This window comes from Paralichthys olivaceus, chromosome 10, assembly GCF_024713975.1.
Source record: "Paralichthys olivaceus isolate ysfri-2021 chromosome 10, ASM2471397v2, whole genome shotgun sequence".
NCBI classification, from domain to species: domain Eukaryota; kingdom Metazoa; phylum Chordata; class Actinopteri; order Pleuronectiformes; family Paralichthyidae; genus Paralichthys; species Paralichthys olivaceus.
The window spans coordinates 7,947,418-7,973,039 of record NC_091102.1 but is presented as its reverse complement, the minus strand read 5'-3'; the positions used below and the strand labels follow the sequence as shown (position 1 = coordinate 7,973,039).

Below are 25,622 nucleotides of genomic sequence, written 5' to 3'. Positions count from 1 at the left end.
GAACGATTTCTCAGTTTCAAACACTGGTTCTCTTCTTATTTCACTATTTGCTCCAGATATGCAGATCTGACAGGAGGTCTAGTTGGATCCAAGTTGAAGTTGTGTGCGAGTTTCTGTAGAATATCTTTTATCTTTAAGTGGATTGAGAATGTCTCGATGTGTTTATAGCAGACAGCTGATTCTTCTTCTGTTTCATAAGAGCTGCTCATGTAAACAAACCTGCACAGCTGAAAGGTTTAGAGAAAGTTCAGCACTGGTGAAAAAGTAATCAGTGTTTAATTTCCTCCTCCACAAGCATGAAGTCGGGTTATAGAGCGTGTGTGTGTGTGTGGAGGCGAGTCCACACATGAAGGTATTGAAGCGTACCTTCCCTTGACTGGAAACAGGAAAAGGAGGCATGCGGGATGATTCCCTGAGCTGTAATTAAATGAGGGTTCGGCCAACTGTTCACGCCTCCATGAACGTGGCTCTCAGGTGAACAAAGAGTTAAAGACCTAACTGACTCCATCTCTGCTCACCTGGCTCTGAGGATCAGTCTGACAACTTTAATGTGACGTTACAGGCAATGATTTGGGATTAGGTCTGTCTCTGAGCTTTATTTAGTTGTGTTTAACTGTTGTTTACACACAGTTTAAGTGAGTTGGTGCTCTCAAAAGAATCTTTTTGGGTTTAAGTGAGTCAATTTGAATTCATGTTTTTAACCCTAAAGTGCATATGCACTTATAAAGCATGTCATTTCTGCAGGTAGTGAATAGCACATGCACGTTAGGAGTCTGATTTTAGTGCAGCTACAACATGAACATATAACAATCAGCTGCTGCAGTTCAACCATAATGATTATACAAAATCCAGGCAGAAACAAGGAATACAAAACAATACAATTCATATATGCAATTTAATAATTGAATCAAATCATATCCAATTATGTACGGAGAAACAAAATGGTAATTTAACTTGTGTAATCAAGCATAACGAGCATTTCCCACACTCTATTGTAAACCAAATGTATATTTTTAAAGGATGATCTGTGATAATCTGTTTTTTCTTACTGTCAACAAATCGCATGAAAAGACTAAAACCACCAATACAAAGTACTGCAGATGTTTCCAGAGCCTGATAACTTATTATTATTATTTCTCTTTAACAGAGCTCTGCTGCTGTCGGTGAGGGATGAAGGAAACATATTCTAGAGTCTTCAGAGGGATACAGATTACAAATGTAGACACTAAGATTTTGTGTTTGTGAAATGTAGTCGTACATCATTAAGTGTGTATGTGGACAAAACTTTCTTTTGACCACAGTGGAAACACCCAACAACAGTCGACAGGAACCTTTAACTTGCTTGATGTGTTAGACACTTCACTGCAGGTCCAGGTACTGTGGGAGAACATTGTTCCAGAACTTCTGCTCCTCCTCTGGGTTCTTCTCTCCTGCAGTTCTCTGCCTCGTCCTCGGAGCTGGTTCTGGTTTTTCTCTCTGTTGCTTCTCTTTTCTGTCGGGAGGCAACTTCTGTGTGTCCTTTCTTTTGGTTTCTGTTTCTTCTTCCTCTTCATCTCCCTCCTCTTCTTCCTCCTCCTCTGCTTCTCCTTCTTCTCCTTCCTCCTCTTCTTCCCCTTCCTCCTCATCTTCCCCTTCCTCCTCATCTTTTCCTTTCTCCTCTTCTTCCCCTTCCTCCTCATCTTCTCCTTCCTCCTCTTCTTCATCCTCCTCACTCTCATGTTCGTCTTCAGCTGCCTTTGAAACCCTTCCTCTTTCCCGACCCTCTTGTTCCTCCTCACCTTCTTCTTCTCCTTCCTCCTCTTCTTCCCCTTCCTCCTCATCTTCCCCTTCCTCCTCATCTTTTCCTTCCTCCTCACCTTCCCCTTCCTCCTCATCTTCCCCTTCCTCCTCATCTTTTCCTTCCTCCTCTCCTTCATCTTTTCCTTCCTCCTCATCTTCTCCTTCCTCCTCTTCTTTACCCTCCTCACTCTCATGTTCGTCCTCAGCTGCCTTTGCAACCCTTCCTCTTTCCCGACCCTCTAGTTCCTCCTCCTCTCCTTCATCTTTTCCTTCCTCCTCATCTTCTCCTTCCTCCTCTTCTTTACTCTCCTCACTCTCATGTTCGTCCTCAGCCACCTTTGCAACCCTGCCTCTATCCCGACCCTCTTGTTCCTCCTCCTCCTCCTCTCCTTCTTCTTTTCCTTCCTCCTCTTCTTCCCCTTCCTCCTTATCTTCTCCTTCCTCCTCTTCTTCATCCTCCTCACTCTCATGTTCGTCTTCAGCCACCTTTGCAACCCTGCCTCTTTCCCGAACCTCTTGTTCCTCCTCCTCCTCTCCTTCTTCTTTTCCTTCCTCTTCTTCTTCCCCTTCCTCCTCTTCTTCCCCTTCCTCCTCATGTTCTTCTTCCATCTCTTCTTCATCCTCCTCACTCTCATGTTCGTCCTCAGCTGCCTTTGCAACCCTGCCTCTTTCCCTACCCTCCTGTTCCTCCTCCTCTCCTTCTTCTTTTCCTTCTTCCTCTTCTTCCTCTTCTTCCTCTTCCTCCTCATCTTCTCCTTCCTCCTCCTCACTCTCATGTTTGTCCTCAGCCGCTTTAGCAACCTTTCCTCTTCCCAGACCCTCTTTTTTTTCCTCCTGTTCTTCCTCACCCGCTTCTTCTCCCCCTTCATCGATATCTTCCTCATCCTCTTTTTCCTGAGTTTCATGATCTTTCTTTTGTTCACATTGTTCCTGTCTCAGATTTTTAATTCTCACTTCTGTTGTCGGATTAACCTTTGTTTTATTCTCTTCTTCCTCACCATCCTCTTCATCATCCCCTTCCTCCTCCTCTTCCTCAGTCTCTGCCCTAGCCTTTTTGTTACCCTCCATACTTTTCTCTTTTTTCTTTATTTTCTCCTCCTCCCCTTCATCTTCCCCCTCTGCAACCTCTTCCTCGCCCTCTTCTTCTTCATCCACTGTAACATCCTCTCTTTCCTCCTCTCTTTCACTTTCCCCCTCATCTGACAACTCCTCTTCCTCACACTCCTCATCTTCTTTTTCCCTTTTTTTATCTTGCTCCTCCTCCTCTTCATCACCCCCGTTGTCCTCTTCTTCCTCCTCTCCAATCTCAACACTCACTTCATCCTGGGTCTCATCATTTTCCTCCTCTCCTTCGCTCTCATCTGACTCTTCATCTTCTGAGTCTCTCTCCTCATCCTCACTTTCAGTGGAATCTTGATCGTCTTTTTGCTCCTCAGTTTCACCCTCTTCCTCTACCTCATTCTCTTCTTCTTCATCTTCCACTTCATCACTTCCTCCAGACTCTGCAGTGTCACTTCCCTCTCTCTCCTCCTCCTCCTCTTCTTCCTCTTCACTCTTGCTGCCTGTTGTGCTCCCCAACTCTTCACCACTTTCATCTTCTTCATCCTCAATCACCTCACTTTCATCCTCTTCCTCTTCACGCTCTTCTTTACTGCACTCTTCACTTCCTTCCTCCTCCTCTTCATCTGCTTCGCACTCACTCCCTCCCTCACCCATCTCTTCACTGCTTTCTTCCTCTTCTCCTTCTTCCTCCTCTTCAATCTCTGTTCTATTGTTCATCTCACTTCCTTTATCCTCTTCCTCACTGCTAGAGTTTGTTTCCTCCTCAGCCTCTTCTTCCTCAGATTCACCATCTCCCTCTGGCTCACCCTCTCCAGAAACACTCTCTGCTTCATCCTCTTTGTCATTGCTGCTTTTTCCTCCATCCTCCTCCTCTTCTTCCTCTTTGTTTTCCACATTGCTTACACTCTCTCCCTCTCCCTTCTCATCTTCAGTATCTCTGTCTTCACCCTTTTTACTCTCATCCTCTTCTCCTACATCTTCTCTGGAGACCTTGGAGGTTTCCTGATCTTCATCCTCCCCCTCTTCATGGTCTTGCTGGGAAGTATTGAGTTGTGTACTTCTGTTCTTGTTCTCCTCTGTTTGTGAGAAGTCTTCAACCTTTGTCTGCTTGGACGTGTCACTTTTCACCTCCTCATGCTCAGACGGATCACGATCATCTTCATGAACTCTATTCCGAGGTTTAAACGGGACACTGACTTCAGCGTGTTTCTTTGTGTTTTCGTCTTCTTGATGTGACGATTCTGTTGAAGACAATGTCGAGGCGAAGGAAAGCTGCCTAATCGCACTTTGCTTTGTGAACTGTTTCCCTCTATTGGACACCCTGGTCGGTGTAGAGACGGCCGTGTCGCTGTCGGCCTGTAGCCTTGTCACTGCCTCACCTAGGACCTCCACCGCTGCACCTACCATCCCAACAGCCGGAAGAACAGCGGCTGCATTATTCAGAATTTGTGCCAACATTGCTTCATCCTCCGATTCCTTGTTTTCTCTCTGTGAAACGAGCAGATCTCTATCAGCAGGTTCAGAGGCCTGCTGGAATTTGGCCCCTGTATTATCCTTAGTGTCTGCTTCACCTTTATCCTTGATTTCCTCTCCTTCATCCAACCCAGTCTTTTCCTTTTCTTCCTTTTTATCAGGTAACTTCTGCTCGTCTGCGGGTTTACCTTTTATTCTCCGATCCGTGCTATTGATAGATCTTTCTGCACCGGGTCCTTCACTTCCACTTTGAACTGCATTATTTTCGACATGTTTACTCTTGAGCGGTTGTTGCTTCTCTTTGACTTTCACAGGTGTAGACGTCACACGCGCTTTCTCAGGGGTGGTGACAGCTACATTTCCTTTTTTCACTGGTGACAGTTTTTTACTTTGACCTTTTCCTGCTGCAGATTTAACCTTGTGCACATCTCTCGTTGGGGTCGGTTTGATGTCTGTTCTTTTGATTTGTGCTCGTTTGACGTCTTCCTCTGCAGTATTTCCCCTGATATTTGAACTTCCTCTTTGGAAGGACATGCTGTTTGTTTCATGTCCTTCTCTGGCCTTGATAACAGGAGACGTCTTGTCCAAAGCTGACGATTGAGCTTCCTCTTGTTTTGGTGTCCCTATCAATTCTGTCACATCCCCCTGGTTAATGTGGACTTCTTGCAGATTTCTACTTTTCCTGCCACTTTCCTTAATTTCAGTTGCTCTCTGACGTACTTTAGTCAGATGAATAGATTGTGGAGTTTTTTTATTTAACTCAGATGAATTGTTCTTACTGTGTTTTGTGGATTTAACATGGTAGAGCTCCTTTAGTGCCTTTTCCTCGTCTTGATTTTTTATTTTATTGGGCTGCTTTGTGATGTTCTCTTTTCCTTTGGATGTGACTTTGTGGTTCTTTTTCTTTGTTGCAGAGTCGTCTTTCTTTAAAGAGCTGAAGCCTTTCAGAAGCTCAGCGGGGAAGGCCCTGTGAGAAATTTGGTCTGTTTTCCCTTCGGACTGGAGCTGCTCAGAAAACGCAGCGTCGTCTTTTGTTGTTCTTCTGAGAGCTCGGCCCTTTTTCTTTTCCTGAAATAAATCGAAGAGAAAGCAGAGATTTGGTAAAATGTGAAATTAAAAATAAAACAAGAAGAAAAAGGTCATATGCTGACTTAAAAAACAAGTTGTAGAAGCACAGAACAGACCTGTAATCAATGTGACTGCACATGTTATTATGACATTTTACTGCCAAATTCCATCTGACTGTATCATTTCAGACATGGATGTTATTCATTAACATTATTTAAAAAAAAAATATTTTTAGTATAACAGTGAATATACATCATCATGTCAGCAACAACACAAAAATACATTATTTTGTATTTTGAGATTAACTGTTCAGTATAATTGTAAAGGAGGTGGTCTAAAAAGTTGGAGGGAAATCATGACCTTTTATGTAGATTTCAATTATCGTACCCAGAATATCCCAGGACATATGTTCACGGTGGGCACACATAACAAATCAGTCATCAACTAATCTGTCGCCAGGTTTGAACACAGATGTGGGCATGAGAGGAAACCATGGTAACGGTGGAGAAAACTAGAGGACTCCTTATTTTTTCCATTTATAGTGGAGATCAACAGATGGTGGTTGATTTGGGGTCAGTGAGGTGATGTGTAATCAGTCGCAGCAGCTTCTCAAGCACCATAAGTTGTTTGGAACTTCAATAACTCATGAACACTCTTTCATATAATTATCATTTGTACCTCGCTAGATTATTTCTGTGTCACACACCAAGGCTTACACACAAGAGCAAAAGAGAGGTACACTCACTGAAGTACTACTGTATATAATATTGAGTTTCTTTTATTTCAGCATTTCAAATGGATGCAACTTTATAAATACGACACTTCACTACATTTCTGAGGGTAATATCAACTTTAGACTCCCAAAATTTTTTTGACACTTTAAATTACTTGCAAATTACAATTTAACATTCAAAACATAGGAGCAGTTTTTAAAATATGATGCAATTTTAAACCTATTTAATCACTAAAAGTACTAAACTAAGTCCCTAACATTTTAATGTAATGAAAAATACCTTATGCATTTTTTTCACTTGTTTTAAAATATTAATAATAATGTGTCATGACAACATGGAAACAATGTGACAATGTAAAAGGAGTCACTCAATGTAACATATCAGCTGAATCCCTCTTGGCTTTACAGAGCTTTACACTCCCTGAACACTTCATATGTAGACTTTCCTATTCTTATTTAATCAGCCAATCATGTGGCAGCAGTATGATCCCTCTCCTCGTGCAGTTACAGGTCAAGAGCTCCTGTTCAAAGTTCAAACCATTAATCAGAACAGGTGAAAAGAAAATATGATCTGGAAGGATTGTGTGGGCCAGACAGGGAAGGTTGAGTGTTTGTGAAACTACCACTCACAAAGTCTTGAGAGTTAATACTCACAAAGGTGTGATAAACCAAAAAGTCCTCCAGCATGGCCAGATGGATGGAGCCTTTGTATCTGCAGTCTATGGCTGGAGCTGGCAGAATGCCTCAGTCACTCTGATAACCTCGCTCTATATCGTTTCCAGCCGCCACTGAAGCTGAAAAAGCTCTAAAAAATCCACTGTGCACTAAATGCTCAGCACCAAACAGATGCAGGTACAGACTGTCTGGTGAATAAAGTGGAGAATAGCAGCGACAGAGACAATTATTTCCCTCAGTGGCCAGTGGAGACCAATAACGGAACTAAAAGAGATTTAAAATATTTGACAGAGCGGTTCTCTAACAAGAAGGTCGCCGGTTCAATCCCAGTCTTCGGCAAGAGACTGAATCCCAAATTACTGCTCATAGTAAAAAGCTCCTGCCCATAGATGCACTGTATGAATGTGTGTGTGAATGGTGTCAGGTTTCCAATTATATAAGTAGAAAAGAAAATACCATCATGTGAGTCACGTTTTCATTGTAGTTGGTACATAATTCTATTGTTTTATCCTCATGTGAAGCACGTGAGTATGAGTACGAGTTATTAATAAAACCCCTGGACTTTTTAAAACTACAGCCAAGAGAGGAAGGAGTTACTGAGCACCACATGTTCATACATTACTCCACAGCTTGCTTCATCCCTGGCAGTGGAAACAATGATGAGATGTGGTGAAGTTCCTGCCAACTCTTCCAAAGCATTGTGTGTGTGTGTGTGTGTGTCTGGGTGTGTAGCCCAACAACATTTGTTTATTAGTAGAATCAATCCAAACTATTGTTAGTGATTCATGGAAATGAATGTGAAAAATTGAGACACTAAACCACGCAAACACACAGCCTGCAGAGACACACACACACACAAACACACACACTCACACACTCACACATGCAGCATGTTTGCTGAGCTATGCACATTTCTTGGAAAACCCAGTGAGTGTTCAACATTGCCTCTTCCTGCCCTGGAGTGCACACAACTTAAACCACAACCAAGAAGCCTACAGAGGAAAGTAACGTCCAACTATGAACAATGTGCTACACACATCATTATGAACTGCACTTTAACTCTGGTTTAACTCTCCTAACTGCAATATTCATTCTGCCTGTGCACGGCTTAAGTGCTATGCAGTCCACGCTATATATTCTAACACTGTATATATATGTTTTATTCAATTTGTATTTTCTCCCTCTCACCGTATCTGGCGAAATATCAGAGTCGACTTCTCTTCTCTTCTGCAAATCTTCACTGATCACTTGTCTCTGAACATTTTCTCCCTCTGAAAGAAGAAGACAAGAATGTGTTTAACAGCTGTAATATCTAATATTCCTTTTTGGATTTACATGGATCTCCAACAAGCACAGGTGTGATATACCTGTTTGTGATGAGGCGAGGCCTTCACTCTCTCTGAGACCTGTAGTGGGAACATGAGTGCTGTGTGATGACATCCTGCTGTTTAAGACCTTTTTAGCACTCGACATGTGTCGGACTCTATTTCTTCCAATCCTCTTTGGGAACGGGACGTTAGGGTTACGTTTGGTTATGGACTTTGGCAACAGTAAGGAAGAGTGAAAGTCTCTGGGTTCAGACGTTGATGAGGCGACTCCATGGGATTTACTCTGAAGCAATGATTGAGAATGTGAACTCGATGGCTTGGAGGATTCAGACAGAGGTGCTGGTGAGAGTGGTGGGCTTGGTTTTACATCTGACAGGGGTTTGGGGGGTGACGAAGGGGCAGTCACGTCCTTTGAACGTGTTCTGGGGGTTAAGATGTTTCTGGAAGTTTGCCAGGAGGCATTGAGGAAGTCAGAGTTCAAACGTGGGAGGTTCTGGAACATTTCCCCAAACAGATCCACTGAGCTCTCCTGAAACACAAGAGGAGGGAAACAGCAAAAATAATCATTACTGAGCTCAAGGTTTAAATCTATGGAGCTCCTCCACCTGGTAAGCTAGTGGCACTACAGTAGAGGCACATGTTGGTGCAGCACTGTCCCCTACTGGATTTAAACAATGATTACAATTATCTGAGGTTAAAACTTTTTTTTTTTAATCCAGGATTTGAGCAGGAGACTCAAGGGACTGTTCATTTTTAATACCACATGAAAGACAGTTAAATATCTTTTTCATCATCACATCAGCCAAAGAATGATGGGAAACCACTAAGGCATAAATAATGTATTTGTTATATCATATTTTTTCCTCTCATTTAAAAAATGTTACAGTCGAAACTAAGCTTCCTTAGATTTTTAGGGATACATCCACAAAGTCTGAGGTCAATCAGATGAGCAGTTGTTGAAATAGAGACTGTTAGAATTAGAAGTATCAGTGCAGGTTCTCACTTTTTCTCTGCGGCGAGCTCGAGCAGCGAAGGCCGACTTTGGGACCAGTTGAGTTGGATCTGTCAAAGTGTCTAACAGGAGCATTTCTGAACGCAACAAGTTGTCATTGACCTCGACATCCTTCTCTGGCACCACCACCTCCTGGCTCTCTGGTGGTCTGGGTGCAGCCAGCACCAGCATGTGGTCACAACCGCAGGACACCTGAACGTAGGAAAACACACGGAGTTTATAACCGTGTGCCGTATAAGTCCTCTAATCTAACCTAACAACCACTCAGACTGATTTGCTTTCAGACACAGGTAATTGTTTGGCTAAAACATAGTTTGGAGCTACAGATGAATCAATCCACTTACTAACTGAACGTTGTGTTTGAGAAAACGTGAACAAAGTGTTGGGCTGAACTGGTTTGTGAAGTTCTCCTCCCCTGACCCCAGTTTTCCATGACGACCGTCACCGAATGTGTAGAGCAGCCCGTTTTCTGCAGAGGAGGGAAAATTACATGGAACAAGGTTTAAAGGTTGTGTTTAATCTCTGCTGCCTCATGTTATCATCATGTAACTGTTGTTGTGTTGGAATAATACGTTTCATCCATTTGTCAAAAAACTAAAAATTTACAAAAAATGGAAAAGAGTGATTATTTCTCAGATTAAAAATATTTACTGTTTTTCATAGTTTGAAGTACAAAAAAATCATTATTTTGAAGCCTTGAGTAAAATGTAAAGTATTTAAAACATGCATGGACAACCACAACGGTGAACAGGCTTTACTGATGATGACTAGAACAATCTTACCAGTGATCACAGCAGTGTGGTTTCCTCCACAAGAGATGTGTCTGATGCCGCTGGTAGAAAAGTGCTCCAGTGGTTTTGGCAAATCGACCTCAAACAGAAACGTTCCATGGCCCAGCTGACCGTACTGACCCCTGCCGAACGTGCACACGCTCTCCTCTGGCAGAGACACAGACAAACAGGCCATACTGGTTATATACGGTTAACACCAGTGGTGCTCAGTAACTGTAAATATTTGATCTTTATCTTTTATTAACTTGCTTCTTTCCATCATATGATACTCATACTCCACTACATTGCACAAAGAAGTATAGTTATTTTTTACACCACTACATTTATCTGAGTGATTGAGTTATTTCTTAGATTTAGATTTTTTGTTATTTCTGAAATGTCCATGACACAGTTTCACTTGTGTCGGCCACAGGTTGAAATAATTTAAATATAAACTGGAAGATTTTGTCACTTATTTGAGACAAAATAGAACTTTCCTACAAAATAATTCAAATATATCTGATAATTGATTTTACTTGACTTTACTGATAATGTACTTTTACTTGGATAAAACTTTCAAAACATACAATGGAGTATTTCTACACTGATATCATTACCTTTACTACAGTCAGTAAAGGACCTGGAGGTGAAATGTTTGTGTTTTAGTTCAAACAGAGGAGTACGTTAAAAATAATGATTTTAACACCTACCAGTGAGTGCTGCAGTGTGCTCCCCTCCACAGGACACCTGGATGACGCGACCCAGAATTCCTTGCACCCGCTGGGGGACTCTGTGATTGGCGAGCTGCTCTGTCTGGAGACCAAGACGTCCATTCGCACTTTCACCAAACGTGTAAAGACCTCCATCCACTGGAAACCAACACAACAGTCCCAACACGAGGAATCATGTTCGAGGTGTCTGACACAAAAAGTCTTAAACTTACTGTATCTTTTAAGATGAACTGCCTATTTAAATCTCTATTGTTTTATGATTGAGGAGTGGGTCTTGTGCTGTGTTTGTGTTGTACCTGTGACAAATGCTGAGTGGTGGTATCCACAGGAGACCCACACCACCGCTTCTCCAACATCCACCTCTCTGGGTTCTGCTGCTGATCCCACGTCCCCCAAACCAATCTGACCCACGGAGTTGTCTCCCCACATGAACAGCCTCCCGTCCTCTGCCAACACACAGAAACATTGTACGACAACGACACACACACACACTCAGATTGGACGATGTGCAGCAGAGACACGCTACATAGATTCCTCAAACCTGTTAAGGCAGCTGAGGTGTTGCACCCTGCAGAGAGCATCCTCACAGGGGCATGGTCACAGAAGGAAGGCAGCAGGGTGAAGGATGTCGTGTTGCTGCAGTGACCCAAACCGAGCTGGCCCTCCTGGTTACTGCCAGAACCGTACACACAACCCTGCACTGAAAACATGCACAACCTCGTTCAACACGAGAACAACCACCGAGCACAAACTATTCACCATTTGGTCATTATTGATCTTACATGTGCAGACAATTGTGTGATCTCTCCCACAAGCTACAAGCTTCACCGTCTCAGACTTTAAGGCTAAAAAGGAAGAAATTGCAGTTAAAATGTAAGTAATTTGTTAGTAAGATGACAAAATTAATCAAAAGCAATATTGAATTATTGCTTTAAACATACCTATAAGCTAATATTCAAATAATCGTTCATTTCAACAAGTCATTTGTGAGGTTTTGCTGATTTTCTTTGTCATACGTTGTGGACTGTTAAGTGATTCAGAGTTGTCACCTCGGGCATTTCAATGTTGATTAAGGAATTAATCAGGAAATAATTCCGCTTATTGTAGTTACACTCCTAATGTGAAGTAACGCACCTCTCACAGAGGCAGGTTTGCTGGAGGCAGGTTTAACTCCCAGCCCCAGTTGGCCGCAGGTGTTGGCACCAAACATGAGGATCCTCCCACTGTCTGCACAATCACAAGAGACATGAAAGTTTGACTTGGCTGCAGAAAATGACTCTTTATCCACAAGGAAGCATGGTTTGTATTTATTTAAAGAAGTACTTTGTACCTGTGATGACAGCCGTGTGCTCCCCACCCCCAGACATATGCACTGGATGGTCATTCTTTAACCAGAATATACTGTCTGCAAAGCTGCTCTTTCCAAATGTGAAGATGGCTCCTGTTTCTTCAGGATGCACACACACACACACACACACACACACACACACACACACACACACACACACACACACACACACACACACAGCAATGCACATTTGCTGAACTTCACAGAGCTGGTTGCACTGATTTGATGACAGGGGTTCATCATTGTCAGACAGGAATCCTGCACTGCACAGGCCCTGAAGGCAGCACTGTCTGACTGACTGCTTTCTAACTTAACACAGGCCCTGAAGGCAGCACCGTCTGACTGACTGCTCTCTAACACCGGCTAAATCCCGGCCCAGCCTGCTGTCACATCTCATCTCTTTTAAGAGGCAGCCTGACAGAAATAGCAACAGGTTTTTACAACACAAACACACGTTAACAGTAATTCAAGGTAAATAGAACCATATGGAGATCATATATGTAGAGAATAGTCTCACCAGGTATGTCTGCATCAGTCTGTCCGGTCATCTCCTCCACTGCCCCCCCTCACATGTCACATGTAGCTCTGTGCTCAGGCAAGCAGATGAAGGAGAGGTCAGGGAGGGGCAGGACCAGGAAGATCATCCTGGTTTTAGCCAGAGAAGAAGTCATGGGCAGTTATATTTTTGATTATTAATGTAAAGAGCAGACTAACATTTTGTGTTTGGTGTAGAGTGAAAAACAAAGTAACAGGAATTAAAAAAAGATCTACTCAAAGACTTTTCTCAACACATTAGTTCTCAGGAAATCCAGGATAATAGATGGATGCATATTTTGAATGTCCTCATTCTGACATGGCTAACATTGGCCTTGTTTTATGAGAAAAGGAGACAAACAACCTTTCTCAATAAACAAACACTGTTTCATTTTCAAAAATGCATGTGCTCACTATGTTTTCCATTTTTTGAAAATGAAACAGTGTTTGTTTATTGAGAAAGTCTGCTTTGGTTTGTTAAATAGCCTACCTTGATTCAAACTGGGAAGAATTTGATTGCGTTGCAAGAACTCTAAAAAAAATGACGTCTTGTTCTGTGTGACCATGTGCACACAGAGGAAATACAAACACTGATCATCTGTGATAATAACTGAAGAAGTCTGTGGGATTGGAAGTTCACATGTACAACTCCTGCACGTATGATGTATAAAATGTAGAGGTATCTTCTCTGCAGGCTTTGGTTCTTCATGTTATGACATCATCCAGTGAAGTGAAGCAGTGATATTTATCTGTTGCTGCTCGAAGCCCCGCCTCCCCCTGCGCTGACGTCACCAGCAGCCAGGCTGTCGGTTGGCTCTCCGGCTGCACGTGGCTGAGAGGCAGTGAATCAAAGCCGATCCATAGCTGATGAAACTTTGAATCAACGTATGTTCTTCCACTGGATTAATTTTCTGAGCTGCGATGTTTGTGAAACTATTTCCTGTCAACAGCTCGGTTTTCAAAAGTCTGAAAACTTTGCACAGCCGCTCTGCACGAGGGTTTAGGTAAGAAGCTCCACATGAGTTGTTTGGAACTTATTGCTTTTCAGGTTGTTCTGCAATTAAAGTGTTATAGTGCAGAGACAGTTTCATGCATTCTGATTTCATTTGTTTCATGTAGCTGCGGAGCTGCTTCCTTCGCCCCGGAGAGTTTAAAAGGTCGCAGTTGTCTCACACTGAGAGATTTCAGCTCAGATGAGATCAAGAGGCTGTTGTGGGTGTCAGGAGATTTGAAACACAGGATCAAACATGAGAAACAGGCACGTTGCTCTCGTAACTAATGCTGTGTATTCAATATCCATTTGCTTTGAGTGTTTCACTGTGCAGCCTGTAACAAAATATCATTTCTATTTCAGTATCTTCCTCTTCTGCAAGGAAAGTCCATTGCCATGATATTTGAGAAGAGGAGCACCAGAACAAGAATGTCCACAGAAACAGGTGTGGTGCTGTTAGCTGCTCCGGTGTGTGCTGTGAGGCTCAGTTAGACTTTCACATGAATGATAGTGGAGGTGGGTCATTGTGGGTAAAGATGTGTAAATGCACTGGACAGTTTTCATGTTCATACAAATATCTTATTATTATATTACATTTGTGTGAACACTCGTAGAAGAATGTGACTTCACACTGTTAGCTGGGCTGATAGCGTTCCTCAAAGTTATTGTTGTATGGACACAAAAGAACTGCTGAAAGGACGACTTTTAGTGCATCCCTGTAACAAAGCCTCTGTGCAGCAGTAACACACACACACACACACACACACGCACGCACGCACGCACGCACGCACACACACACACACAGTTGTGTATCCATGACTTCAGGGAACATTACATTGACTCTTATCTTAACCATACTTCCCTAACCTCAACTTAAACTTAACCTATACCTAAACTTAAAAACATGTCTTCACATTAAAATGTAATGATTTACATTATGGGGACTTGGATTTCGTCTGCAGTCTTCATAATGTGAACAGATTTATGTCCCTGACATGAACATGAAAAATACCTGGATCACATCTACACACACTTGAAAATAAGTTGTCTAAATATCATAATTGCAGGTTTTGCTCTGCTGGGTGGACACCCCTGTTTCCTCACCTCTCAGGACATCCACCTGGGAGTGAATGAGAGCTGTGCAGACACAGCCAGGTGAGTCTTCTTATAGCAGCATCTGTGTAATGTACTGTTCATAGAAACACTTTTAATCGTCTTTGTTTGTATTTTAACAAACATTTTATTTGTGTGCAACTTTAAACAAAGTCAAACCAAAAGCCCCATATTTAATGTTTCATCTTCCTCCTCAGGGTTCTCTCAGGATTCTGTGACATTGTCTTGGCCCGAGTGTACAGTCACTCCATGTTAGAGGAGCTGGTTAAGAATGGCTCCATCCCCATCATCAACGGTCTGTCCGACCTCTACCACCCAATCCAAATCCTGGCCGACTTCCTCACTTTACAGGTACCTCGACTCTTCAGTTTACTCAACTTAAAAAACCCAATATATCATAATGATGTCGTGTTTTTTAAATGACCTCCCTGTTACAGGAGCATTATGGGTCGCTCAGTGGATTAACGGTGAGCTGGATTGGAGACGGCAACAATGTCCTCCACTCCTTCATGATGACTGCAGCCAAACTGGGCGTTCATCTCAAGATTGCTACACCAAAGGTTGGTCTCGTTATCCACCGTCACAAGCATTTCTCTTGTCTTCGAGTCCACTTTTATCATTTTCATTTGCAGATTGTTGTTTCGTAGTTTGCAGGTATAGAGGCATGCAGAAAACTGTCAGCATCTCTTGGATGATTGAGAGAAAGGGTTTGGTTTGTCTTCAATTTTTCTCCCTGGATCTTTGTTGTCTGCTCTTTTCTGAGCTTTTGGCAATAAAAACTATATCCGCATAGTCTTGAGAGAGGAAATGCTTGAGGAACAAATGGATTGTAATTTACATCACAGTTCACCTAAAACTGTATCTTTATTAACAGGGGTATGAGCCAGAGAGGAGCGTTATTCAAGAGGCACAGAGACTCTGCAAAGAGGTGAGCTCGTCATTAGGCGTCATTATTATAAACATACCTGATGTCTAATAACATTTTAGATGAGCATGATATTTTATTTTTCTCACAGCACGGGACGCAGCTTGTTTTGACCTCTGACCCGATGGAGGCCGCACACGGCAGCAATGTTTTGGTGACTGACACCTGGGTCAGCATGGGACAGGAGGAGGAGAAAAAAAAGAGGCTCAGAGACTTTGAAGGTTACCAGATTACAATGAAGGTAAAATCTGTTTTCGTGTTTTTATTCATATTTGAGGAAGAATCCAACATCTTGACTTTTCCAGACTTTGTTTGGTACAGACAGCAGAAGGGGCCACCCACCAACATGCCTGTCACTTTAGGTGAACTTAGCAGGAGCCTGTTTCCACACAACTGTACACACACTGAAAAACACCCACTTTGTCCTAAACAGGCTCCTGTAAGAACAGCTGTTCTACTGACTAAACAAACCAGCTGCATTTAACTGTGTTACTTTATTTATACGAACAAGGAACCAAGGTTCAAATTAAAATCAGATGCACTTCTATAAACTGAGAAAGATATTTGTACAGTAGATTGTTATATGAACAAAACTGCCTGTGTGATATTATCTGTAAAAATGCACAAAAAATATATTCTGTGAATAAAAAAACAAAAGGATTCAGTAGACCATGTGTAGGGATGTAAACTGGTTCACTTTCTTTGTTATGACACATACTTCATTGGGATTATTTCATTAAGAACTTTGTATTTTGTGTCATTTCAGACAGGAAGTGTGGCCAAACCAGACTGGACCTTCCTTCACTGTCTCCCCCGTAAAATGGAGGAGGTGGATGACGAGGTTTTCTACTCCTCCCGCTCCCTTGTCTTCCCTGAGGCAGAGAACAGGAAGTGGACAATCATGGTGAGATGAAACACAGGTTTAACAGGAACCTAGATTAGATCCCACAGTCTTCAGCCTCCCTTGTGTTCAGGGTATTAATCTGTATGTTTCTCCTCTCTGTCAGGGTCTGATGGTTTCTCTTCTGACTGACTACACTCCACAGATCCCCATGCTGAAGTTCTAACCTCAGGTCCTAAAGTAGTGTTACAGTCACACTGCAGGTGACTCTGCTGGATGACCCATCTTAACACGAGATGGATTTTTGATTTAGAGCACAGATGGCATGGTTTGCCTGGTCTTGCTCTTCAATAGTAGACTGTTTCTGTGCAAGGTTTTCTGTTTACATTCTAAATTTACTGTGACTGAGAGCAATGTTTGTGGCAAACTTTAAGTTTCCAGTGGAAATGTATCTTTACGATGTGTGTTACTGAAAGAGAAAAGATTAGCAACTTGTACAGTTGGCGAGCATGATCACACAAACACCGCTGTTTTTACACATCTCAGCCAGTTTATGACAATTATAAACTTTATGTAACTGCAGACTCGTTTCCAGGATTAGATCCAGTATAAAAGTATTGTTTATTACAGTAAGAAAATCAGTGTATGGATTGGATTTTGAGTTAATTTTATTATTGTGTCCCAGCACAAATGGGTTTACAACCATTAAGAAAACAAAAGAACAGAATTACAACATAGTGAAGATAATCAAAAAGAAAGAGCAAAATCCTGAATGGCGACATAAATAACAGATAATACTAAACAAATAATCCCTTTTTTCTTGCACTTTAGAAACAAAATGAATTGAGATTGGAATTGATATTAGCTTGTGAAAGATGATCCGCAGCAGCAGCAGCATGGACCACATGTGATGACCCTATTGTTGTTGATTGCTATAATGTGAAATGTTTACATGTCTTAGCAAATGGTCTTAAAATTAAAACAAACCATGGTATTGTAGAAATATTGAAGTAAATAAATATTTAGTTTTAAGTTAAATATCTCTACTCTGTGGTTAAATATGTCTTTTTGTCATTTCTTTTGGTGTAAATCTCTGGATTTGTTTTGCTGCCTCGGAGTTTCATCCCTTAAGATTATGAAAAACACAAGCAATGCAATAAAACACAAATACTAATCATAACATTCACATACGGAGGATTTACTGCAGCTCTGCTAAATTAATAAATACAATTAAAATAAAATAAAAATGGTGATTGACAATGATTTCCTCTACGTGCATGTGTTGTCATATAATATTTATATTTATCGGCCTCAGTGGAACCATGAACGCAGCATCAGGCAGACTGCGCGACCACATGGACGGAAGCGGTACTGCTCCCCTGCTTCTCATTGGCTGACGGAGGATGACGCGTTTGTGCGGGAAGCTTTGATCCATGTGGGTGGTCCGGCCGAAAAAAAAAACGAGTCTTCATTCACAAATCTGAAACACACACACACACACGTTTATATTGTGTTTGTGTTGTTTCTACACTTCCCGTTGAACATCAGGGTGAATTAAAATGTCCCTGAAGAAGTTTTAATCGCCTCTGAAGTTCTGCAGATGTAAAAACATAAGATTATCTGAGCTACAGGCTAAAGAGGCGCTGGACCACCCACACACCGGAGGAGTCAGCCGGAGGAGGTGGGAGCAGGAGAAGGAGGAGGAGGAGGAGGAGGTGGGGGGAAGGGGGACGCCATTGCAGCCGCCACTGGTCGAGTGTAATTCGGCTCAGATGTTCCCAGACTCCTCGGTGTCCCGGGTCCTCTAGAGACCCTCCAGCTCTCCGTCTCGTCGCCGGATCCTAGCGTGAAAGACCCAGAAGATGGAGGTTTTGTCGCCGCAGAGAAGAACATGTGGAGCCGCTGAGCCGAGCCAGAGCAGGTAAGAGGGGGGGGCGAGGGGACGCGTTTCAGCGGCGGACAATGGGAGAAAGTTTGGAAGCTAACCCAGGCTAACTAACGGTTGTTGTTTTAGCTAGCGGTGTGTTCTCACGCTTTTCTTTCTTTCACACGTTTCTGAAAGTTGTTGTGAGTCAGCGATGAGCTGCGGAGGAGGACAACAACACAACGTGGTCAACTTTACTGTCACTCCCCGAAGTTTAACTTTTTTTCAACCGAGCTGAGAGATGCTAACAGACCCGCTGGAAAACAACGTAAACTAACGAGGCTAATGTGACAGCGTCAGGTTTTACAGTTTCACTACTTTGTGTTCTGAAGCTACGAACTTTGATTTCCTAAGTTTCTAATCCTCTCGAGTTTTAATTTCAGAGCTTGAAAAAATAAGTAGCAGCTCAGTTCTGTGTTTCACCCAAAACCCAACGATGGTGATAAATGTTCACCTGAGGAAAACAAGCAGCAGACACGTTGTTTCTTGTTGTCATGCTTGTGATTTTATTTTTGCTGGAGTTGGAACTTCACATTTGGATCATAGATTATTTGTTCCTGTCATTTTTCAAGCAAGTCCAATATTCTCAAGTTTCATCTTCTGATGTGTGACATTCTGCTGGTTTTCTTCATCTTGTGACTGTACATGGATTAACTCCAGGTTTCGTCAAACATGACCTGAGAAATCTTTTTGCATTACATTTAAAAAAATAAGTGATCAAAAGATGAAGTAATGATCAGAATGGTCATTATGTACAGTTTTAAATATGTAATAATGACGTCATCCTTATTATTAATGCATAAATATGTGAGAAGCATTTTAATGTTGAAGCTGGTTAAGTTTGAAATAACTTAATACTTTAAAGTAGTGTTTGGTTGTTTAATCTGTTTAAAGTTAGAAATGAGCCTGTAGACAAACAAGCTTTATCAAGTCAATTTAAATATATATATATATATATATATATATATATATATATATATATAGTTCTGTTAGCAGTTTATTTGGAATTTCGTGTATTTGAGTACTAGAGTCTAGTAAACGATTCGTGTTTAAGGAGCCAAAACACGAAAACAGAAGATTTTTAGCAATGCTTTCTATTTAATATCACTTTCCCCATCTTTCTTTTAATCCATGTCTTGTTCTTCAACAGTCTCCTACCATTCCTTAACCTGTCCGGTGGCCCAACCTCTCACCATGAACACCAGTAGGAACTGCACCGCAGCCGGCAATGGTGAGGGTCTGGCTGCCCTGGAGTCCATCTCCATAGTGACCATCACGCTCCTCGCCTGCCTGGGGAACCTCTTGATCGTGGTCACCCTTTATCGCAGGCCCTATCTGCTCACGCCCAGCAACAAGTTTGTGTTCAGCCTGACCCTCTCCAACCTGCTGCTGTCCACGCTGGTGCTGCCGTTCGTGGCCGTGAGCTCGGCAAAGAGGGAGTGGGTGTTCGGGGTGGTGTGGTGCAACTTCACCGCCCTGCTCTACCTGCTCATCAGCTCTGCCAGCATGCTCACCCTCGGGGCTATCGCCATTGACAGGTCAGTGCTGAGTACTTATAAGTTGCTACGGAAAAAAAAACAAGAGCTGGGGGCAGTTGTGTCACTTGATAACAATTCCCATTACAAGCAACTCTAAATAAACAGGATGCAGTATTCTTACCATCAGTTGTGAAGTTTTGAAGGATGCAGCTTTAAATTCAGACTTTTGTCATGCAGAGGAAACAGTGGTCTGACTTTAACAGAGGAATGTTTGTGTGACCAGAAATTGTTCCCGTGCCTTTGATTACGACCGTTAACTACCACCATTACCAGTGCAGCTGCAGCGGATTGTGGTTGTTTTGGTCAGCTTCCACGTGTTGGTGAGCGTGAGGCAGGTTACCGCTGAGATGGAATGTTTGACTTCCTTAATACACACTACACATTCGTTTTTGTTCCATTGTGTTTAAAACGGCTGAAATCACTGCGAATGTGGCCCAGTATTTGTCATCGGTGGAGCAGTATTATTATTGCCAAGTTTAAAAGTTAAAAGGCATCTTTTTTCACTCTGGGAGTAACAAACCTGTTGTGGTGAATGCAAACTGCCTGTTTACCTCTGTGTAATTACAAAGCGTGTTTCTGCTGTAGTGGACTCCGAAAGAAACACGTGCACGCTCACAAACTCAATAAGTCTCGTTTTTCCCCTTTTAGTTCAGTCTGCATCCTTGTAAATCAGATTAGTTAACAACACAATTAGTTCATGGTATTTTCCTAGAGATTTTCCCAACTCAAGTGACAAGCATTAGACAGACTTACACAGAGCACTGCCTACATGTACATAGCTAATCAAGTAACTACTCATTACAAATATGTTAAACTTTTTTTTGCCACAGACATTTTTAATAAATTGGACTGTTATTAAACTTTTAACCTTATTTAGATAAAGACAAATTAAATATTTGATTAATTGTTTAAATAGTGTAAAAAAAAAAAAAGGCCAAAACATTCACATGATACTGGTTAACTCAGTTTATAGCAATTAAAATTTTATGTCAGTCAGGTTTGTTTGTTCAACAACACACGACTGTTTCCCTCAAATTACTATATTACATGTTTATTGCAAGTAACTAAGCCTTCCTGTAAATGTTCCCTGAAACATACAATCCATACTGTTCTCACTGCTTTTCTAATTACCTCAAGAACCTCGGGGTGATACAGTAGATGCTTTTGTTCTCCCACCGAGCCCCCCCGTTCCTCCTCTGTTTTCAGAAATCACTTTACCACATTGTTGAAGGGGAAAGTGCAGAGTTCCTGTTTCACACATTCAGATCTGAGTCGTCTCTGTTATTTGGTCTAGAAGGCTCCTTGGAAAAAGGTGTCAAGTCTCCCCACTTGGTGTTTTCCTCATTAGTTTCCCTCTTTTGTCCGAACAGGTACTACGCAGTGCTCTACCCGATGATCTACCCCATGAAGATCACAGGAAACCGGGCCGTCGTGGTCATCGCCTACGTGTGGCTCCACTCTCTGATTGGCTGTGTGCCTCCTCTGTTCGGCTGGTCCTCCTTCGAGTTTGACTGCTTCAAGTGGACCTGCGTTGCGTCTTGGCACAGAGAGCCGAGCTACACAGCCTTCTGGGTCAGCTGGTGCATCCTCCCGCCGTTGATCATTATGCTGGCCTGCTATGGCGTCATTTTCCGCGTTGCCCGCATGAAAGCTCGGAAAGTCCACTGCGGTACGACCGTAGTGGCTCAGGACGACTCCACTGGGGCTCAGAGGAACGGACGCAAGAACTCCAGCACCTCAACTTCCTCTAATGGAAGCCGGCGGAGCCTTGTGTACGCAGGGAGCCAATGCAAGGCCTTTGTCACCATTTTAGTGGTGATAGGCACCTTCCTGGTGACGTGGGGGCCGTATGTCGGTGTGGTGTGCACCGAGGCTCTGTGGGGACAGGGGAGTGTATCTCAGGGGCTGGAGACTCTGGTCGCATGGCTTTCCTTTTGCAGCGCCGCGTGCCACCCGCTCATCTATGGTCTGTGGAATAAAACGGTGAGGAAGGAGCTGCTGGGGATGTGCTTCGGAGACCGCTACTACAGAGAGTCGTTTGCTACCCGGCAAAGGACGTCCCGACTCTTCAGCATCTCCAACAGAATCACAGGTGGGAGAGTTTCACGTGCAGCTCAGTATGAATGAGGATGTTGGTATTTCTCTGACAAACTAAAAACCTTTTGACTTTTTATGACAATTGAAGTTTACCACAGGTTCTCCTTCATGTTTGGAAGGGGAGGGTGAGGTGATGGGTATTCAGCTGCAACATGCAACTTCACCACTAGATGTTACTAAAGTTTACACACTGAACCTTTAAGATATCATATTTTCCTAAATATGATTAATTAATTCAGAGTAATTCAAGTATATTATGTCCATGTATAATGTTTTGCAGTGTTGTTTATTTGATGTTGATTTGTATGTTTGATGATGTATTATTTTCTTATGACAAGAATTTGCTTGTGCTCTTTCAGACTTGGGTATGTCTCCGCACCTGACGGCCATGTTGGCTGGTGGAGGGCATCTGTTGGCCCCTGGGAGCAGCACAGGAGATACCGGCTTCAGTTTCACTCAGGACTCGTGTAAGTGTTGCACACAGGAAGCAGCGGGATTAAAAAAGCCAAGTCCCCCTAAACCATCCGATATTCAAATTCTACATAGCATATACTAATACATGAAAATAACTGGACTATACACAACAAGTTTAAAGTAACATTTGTGATGGTTCAGAACGGGTCAGTGGTCTTCTGCAGATCAGTGTGTACTCAGTTTGTTACATGTGATACAGGCAACACAACACCTGATTTCAAGGCCGGATAACAAATTATTGTCATTCTGAGAATCTCCTGTCATTTTCAGTGACTAGAAGATGCTTTAAACCAATAACATAACAACCACTACTTCCAAAATTATGTTCAATAAACTCTGCGTATTTCACAAGTACAAGTATATAATATACTAATCAAATACACTTTTTTTTGTGGGGTTGAGTTTGCTTAAATGTCTCGACCATAAAATCTAAAGATTATAAGATTTCTCTAGCTGCAAACAATGTTTTCACATGACCACAAACTCAGCAAGAGCTGCAACTTACTATGATTCATTATATTCTCTTAGGGTTTTCTAAGTTGTCCATAAACAATCCAAAAAATGGGAAGTTTTTTACCTGACTACAACCGTCTGTGGCCCAGTGATATTTCATATGACGAGTTGTCACTTGGTTAATGACTACTGATGGTTTCTACCAGTAGAGCTGGAACGTTTCATTCATTCTGTGACATTGGGTCTATTCTACTTTAGAAAACTCTATTAAAATAAAATGGAGACAACGTCATAAACATGAGGTGTGAGAGGTCTTACTAACCCTATTGCGTCATTCTCCCCCAGCTTTGTTACCGTAGGCTTCACATTCCTGTGTCACAGCTCATGTTTTCATTTGATGATGGCATGAATGAGACAAGTAATGTCATGTGTAAACATACAAATGTCCAATTATCTAACTCTTTTCTGTACCTGTCTGGTTCATCATTAGTTTAAGAATGTTTTCCCTTTTACACTTTTTTGTAAAGTCTTTCTTTCGGTGAAGTGAGTGCAGAAGGATTTTTGTTTTTCCTCCACAGGCACAGACGTGATGCTGCTGGATAACTTCTCTGTTGACGGCTCCTCCCAACCACAGCAGCACGGGAATCTGTCCGGAAAGAGGAGGAGCTCAGTCACATTTGAAGACCAGGTGGAGCATTCCAAAGGTATCTTTTAATTTCCTCTCTTTCACCAAAGATAAGAAAGGGGGGTTAACGTCGCACTGACTGATGATTGAAAAATAACTCAAGATTAGTTCACAAATAATTCGGTATCTACACTTTTCTCCACAGCTGAAAGCCACAACGCATCCTCGGTCCAAGTCCACGCAGAGGTGCACAAATCTCTCGACACTTTTGCCTCCTGCCTGGCCAAGGCCATAGAGAGTGACGCTAAGCTCACTCTGTTTGGCGAGGGCCTGGCTCTGCCAGGGGGACTGTTTGTGACGAGGGCGGTGCCGAGACCCAGATACTTGGACGGTCAGAGACTGAGGCTGGAGAGCATTGATGAAGGGATCGTCAAAGACGACAGAGATGAAGAAGAGCGGGACGTGGAGGAGAAACCTGCATGAACGATGCGGCTCGTCTGGTAACTTGTCAGACATCATTCCACTATACTCAGTTTATTATCAGTGAACTGTGCTGGTTTCACACCCTCGGCACTATTATGTGACCTGTCAGAGCGGAGCCTGTCCTGCTCTGTTCTGCAGATGATAAGGTCTCGGACACCGTACTTGAAATGATAAGAGGTACGTTGACACTTGACGACACGCACCAGCAGTTTTTTTCAAAGCTTTTATATGGATTCATTTCATCACATAGGAGGCCTTACCCACTGTCTGAATGGTCTGATGTAGGAAGTAGTTTACTACATATTATTATTGTTATTGTTTGTCCTCAGAATCAACAGGAACGTATGCGACATCAGGACTGAGCTGTATGAAACAAATTCTATCTAACACCGTCATCAGGTCCATTTCAAACTTTATTAACATACAGACAAGTTTGTTTGGAGCTCAGTTTGTCTGTTGTCTAGAAACAGATCAGGAGCCAATTTGTGCTTGTACTGCACTTCAGTAGTTCACAAACCCGCTGTGTATTAGTTTGAATGACAAGAACGTGATGCTCAGGGGGATTAGAGGGTGTTTTCAACATCAATTCAATATCTGCAGATTATTTACATGATTATTTATTTGTCTATAAAATGACAGAAAACAGGAGGAAATTCCTGTTATACCCAACTCTACATAACATATAGAAATTCAGTTTACTAGCAAAACAGTTGAAACCATCAAACGTTTGGTGTTGTTGCCTAAATAATTCAAATGAATTGGTGTGAATACAGAATGAATTGGTGTAGAAACAGATGGATTGTGTTCGTACTGCTCAGCCCTTAGCTTCACTATATCAACACAATCTGTGGCCCAACATCTCCAGTGTTAGAAAAGTATATAAAGTGTGTTGCCTGTTGTGTAGACATCTGCAGGGACAGCGCTGACATTTCATGCTTATCTGCGACAGACGACTGTGGATGTACCACAGTGATTGCACTTGAACGTGTGGCACCTGCTCGTTCCCACAGAAACCACTCTGGTGTCACGTTGGAGGAGGTGATTCTTACTGTTAAGTCAGTTTTATTTCATATGTAAAGCAGAATAATAGCAGATTTGGATGAGGTAAGAGGAGAACAGAGTTATATTAATGGCAACACATTAGCAAGGTCCCACGTTTCATATCGTGGAGCTACTGTGACAACGTCAGAAATGAATGACTGTATTTTCCTTCATCGGTCATTAAAAGTCAACTCACTGAAAAATAAATTGAATGCATTGTTGAATCAGACAGGTAAAGTCTTAATGAAAAGTAAAGGTCTTTAACTACAAAGATTTCTCTTATTATGTAGTCGGCTCATGTACTTTTACCTCAGTTTCTATGCTCCACCCTTTCCTTCACTGTCATTAAAGGAAGTCTGATATTTATGAGTAGAGCACGACTTCGGTGCTTCAGTCTTACCTCGTATTTTCATACTATGTTTGCACAGGTACTACTTTTGTAAGAAAAAGCTGTGTGTGATGTAACCTTTTGATTTTTACTATACAGAAAGTATTAATACCCATATTTGCATTAAAGTTTTGTATCAAGATTCTTATATTAAAAGTTGTTGTTTTTTTAACTTAAAAATATCTGCACACGGTTTTCGTACTTGTTATGAGCTGC

The 25,622-nt window shown here is 42.2% G+C and overlaps 3 protein-coding genes across 6 annotated transcripts; 2 read left to right on the top strand and 1 right to left on the bottom strand.

Annotated features, from left to right (window-relative positions):
* Window positions 1-876: 876 nt before the first annotated feature.
* rpgra (retinitis pigmentosa GTPase regulator a) lies at window positions 877-13,233 on the bottom strand. 2 transcript variants are annotated; one of them, XM_069532329.1, is made up of 14 exons: window positions 13,004-13,233; window positions 12,497-12,624; window positions 11,962-12,072; window positions 11,766-11,858; window positions 11,414-11,476; window positions 11,173-11,331; window positions 10,928-11,077; window positions 10,611-10,769; window positions 9,913-10,068; window positions 9,475-9,599; window positions 9,122-9,322; window positions 8,158-8,647; window positions 7,979-8,061; window positions 877-5,382 (listed from the first exon to the last, which is right to left on the bottom strand). In XM_069532329.1, exons 2-14 carry the CDS (start codon window positions 12,525-12,527, stop codon window positions 1,360-1,362), a joined length of 5,844 nt encoding a protein of 1,947 aa, XP_069388430.1. In that variant the 5' UTR covers window positions 12,528-12,624; window positions 13,004-13,233; the 3' UTR covers window positions 877-1,359. The 2 variants fall into 2 exon arrangements, with proteins under 2 accessions (XP_069388430.1, XP_069388429.1); XM_069532328.1 differs by having other exon boundaries at window positions 11,962-12,078; window positions 13,004-13,141.
* A 78-nt stretch (window positions 13,234-13,311) lies between these two features.
* On the top strand, window positions 13,312-17,629 carry otc (ornithine transcarbamylase). The gene is made up of 10 exons (XM_020089620.2): window positions 13,312-13,517; window positions 13,633-13,771; window positions 13,868-13,949; window positions 14,572-14,659; window positions 14,815-14,968; window positions 15,055-15,177; window positions 15,492-15,545; window positions 15,634-15,783; window positions 16,309-16,446; window positions 16,550-17,629. The coding sequence occupies exons 1-10, from the start codon at window positions 13,435-13,437 to the stop codon at window positions 16,607-16,609; spliced, it is 1,071 nt and encodes a 356-aa protein (XP_019945179.2). The 5' UTR covers window positions 13,312-13,434; the 3' UTR covers window positions 16,610-17,629.
* A 487-nt stretch (window positions 17,630-18,116) lies between these two features.
* On the top strand, window positions 18,117-25,548 carry gpr161b (G protein-coupled receptor 161b). 3 transcript variants are annotated; one of them, XM_069532337.1, is made up of 6 exons: window positions 18,117-18,304; window positions 19,458-19,845; window positions 21,216-21,937; window positions 22,302-22,409; window positions 23,448-23,573; window positions 23,700-25,548. In XM_069532337.1, the coding sequence occupies exons 2-6, from the start codon at window positions 19,502-19,504 to the stop codon at window positions 23,975-23,977; spliced, it is 1,578 nt and encodes a 525-aa protein (XP_069388438.1). In that variant the 5' UTR covers window positions 18,117-18,304; window positions 19,458-19,501; the 3' UTR covers window positions 23,978-25,548. The 3 variants fall into 3 exon arrangements, with proteins under 3 accessions (XP_069388438.1, XP_069388440.1, XP_069388439.1); XM_069532339.1 differs by lacking the exon at window positions 18,117-18,304 and adding an exon at window positions 18,474-18,575; XM_069532338.1 differs by lacking the exon at window positions 18,117-18,304 and adding an exon at window positions 18,480-18,607.
* The last annotated feature ends 74 nt before the right edge of the window (window positions 25,549-25,622 follow it).

Bases quoted from the DNA above. Each gene is read 5' to 3' on its own strand.
- rpgra (XM_069532328.1), bottom strand. From the start codon at position 12,527: ATGACCGGACAGACTGATGCAGACATACCTG. The intron at 11,859-11,961 runs GTACAAAGTACT...GTGATTGTGCAG, and splicing joins GCACACGGCTGTCATCACAG to ACAGTGGGAGGATCCTCATG. The intron at 11,332-11,413 runs GTAAGATCAATA...GCATGTTTTCAG, and splicing joins TCACACAATTGTCTGCACAT to TGCAGGGTTGTGTGTACGGT.
- gpr161b (XM_069532337.1), top strand. From the start codon at position 19,502: ATGAACACCAGTAGGAACTGCACCGCAGCCGGCAATGGTGAGGGTCTG. The intron at 19,846-21,215 runs GTCAGTGCTGAG...TTGTCCGAACAG, and splicing joins GGGGCTATCGCCATTGACAG to GTACTACGCAGTGCTCTACC. The intron at 23,574-23,699 runs GTATCTTTTAAT...TTTTCTCCACAG, and splicing joins CCAGGTGGAGCATTCCAAAG to CTGAAAGCCACAACGCATCC.
- otc (XM_020089620.2), top strand. From the start codon at position 13,435: ATGTTTGTGAAACTATTTCCTGTCAACAGCTCGGTTTTCAAAAGTCTG. The intron at 13,518-13,632 runs GTAAGAAGCTCC...TGTTTCATGTAG, and splicing joins CGCTCTGCACGAGGGTTTAG to CTGCGGAGCTGCTTCCTTCG. The intron at 15,784-16,308 runs GTAAAATCTGTT...GTGTCATTTCAG, and splicing joins GTTACCAGATTACAATGAAG to ACAGGAAGTGTGGCCAAACC.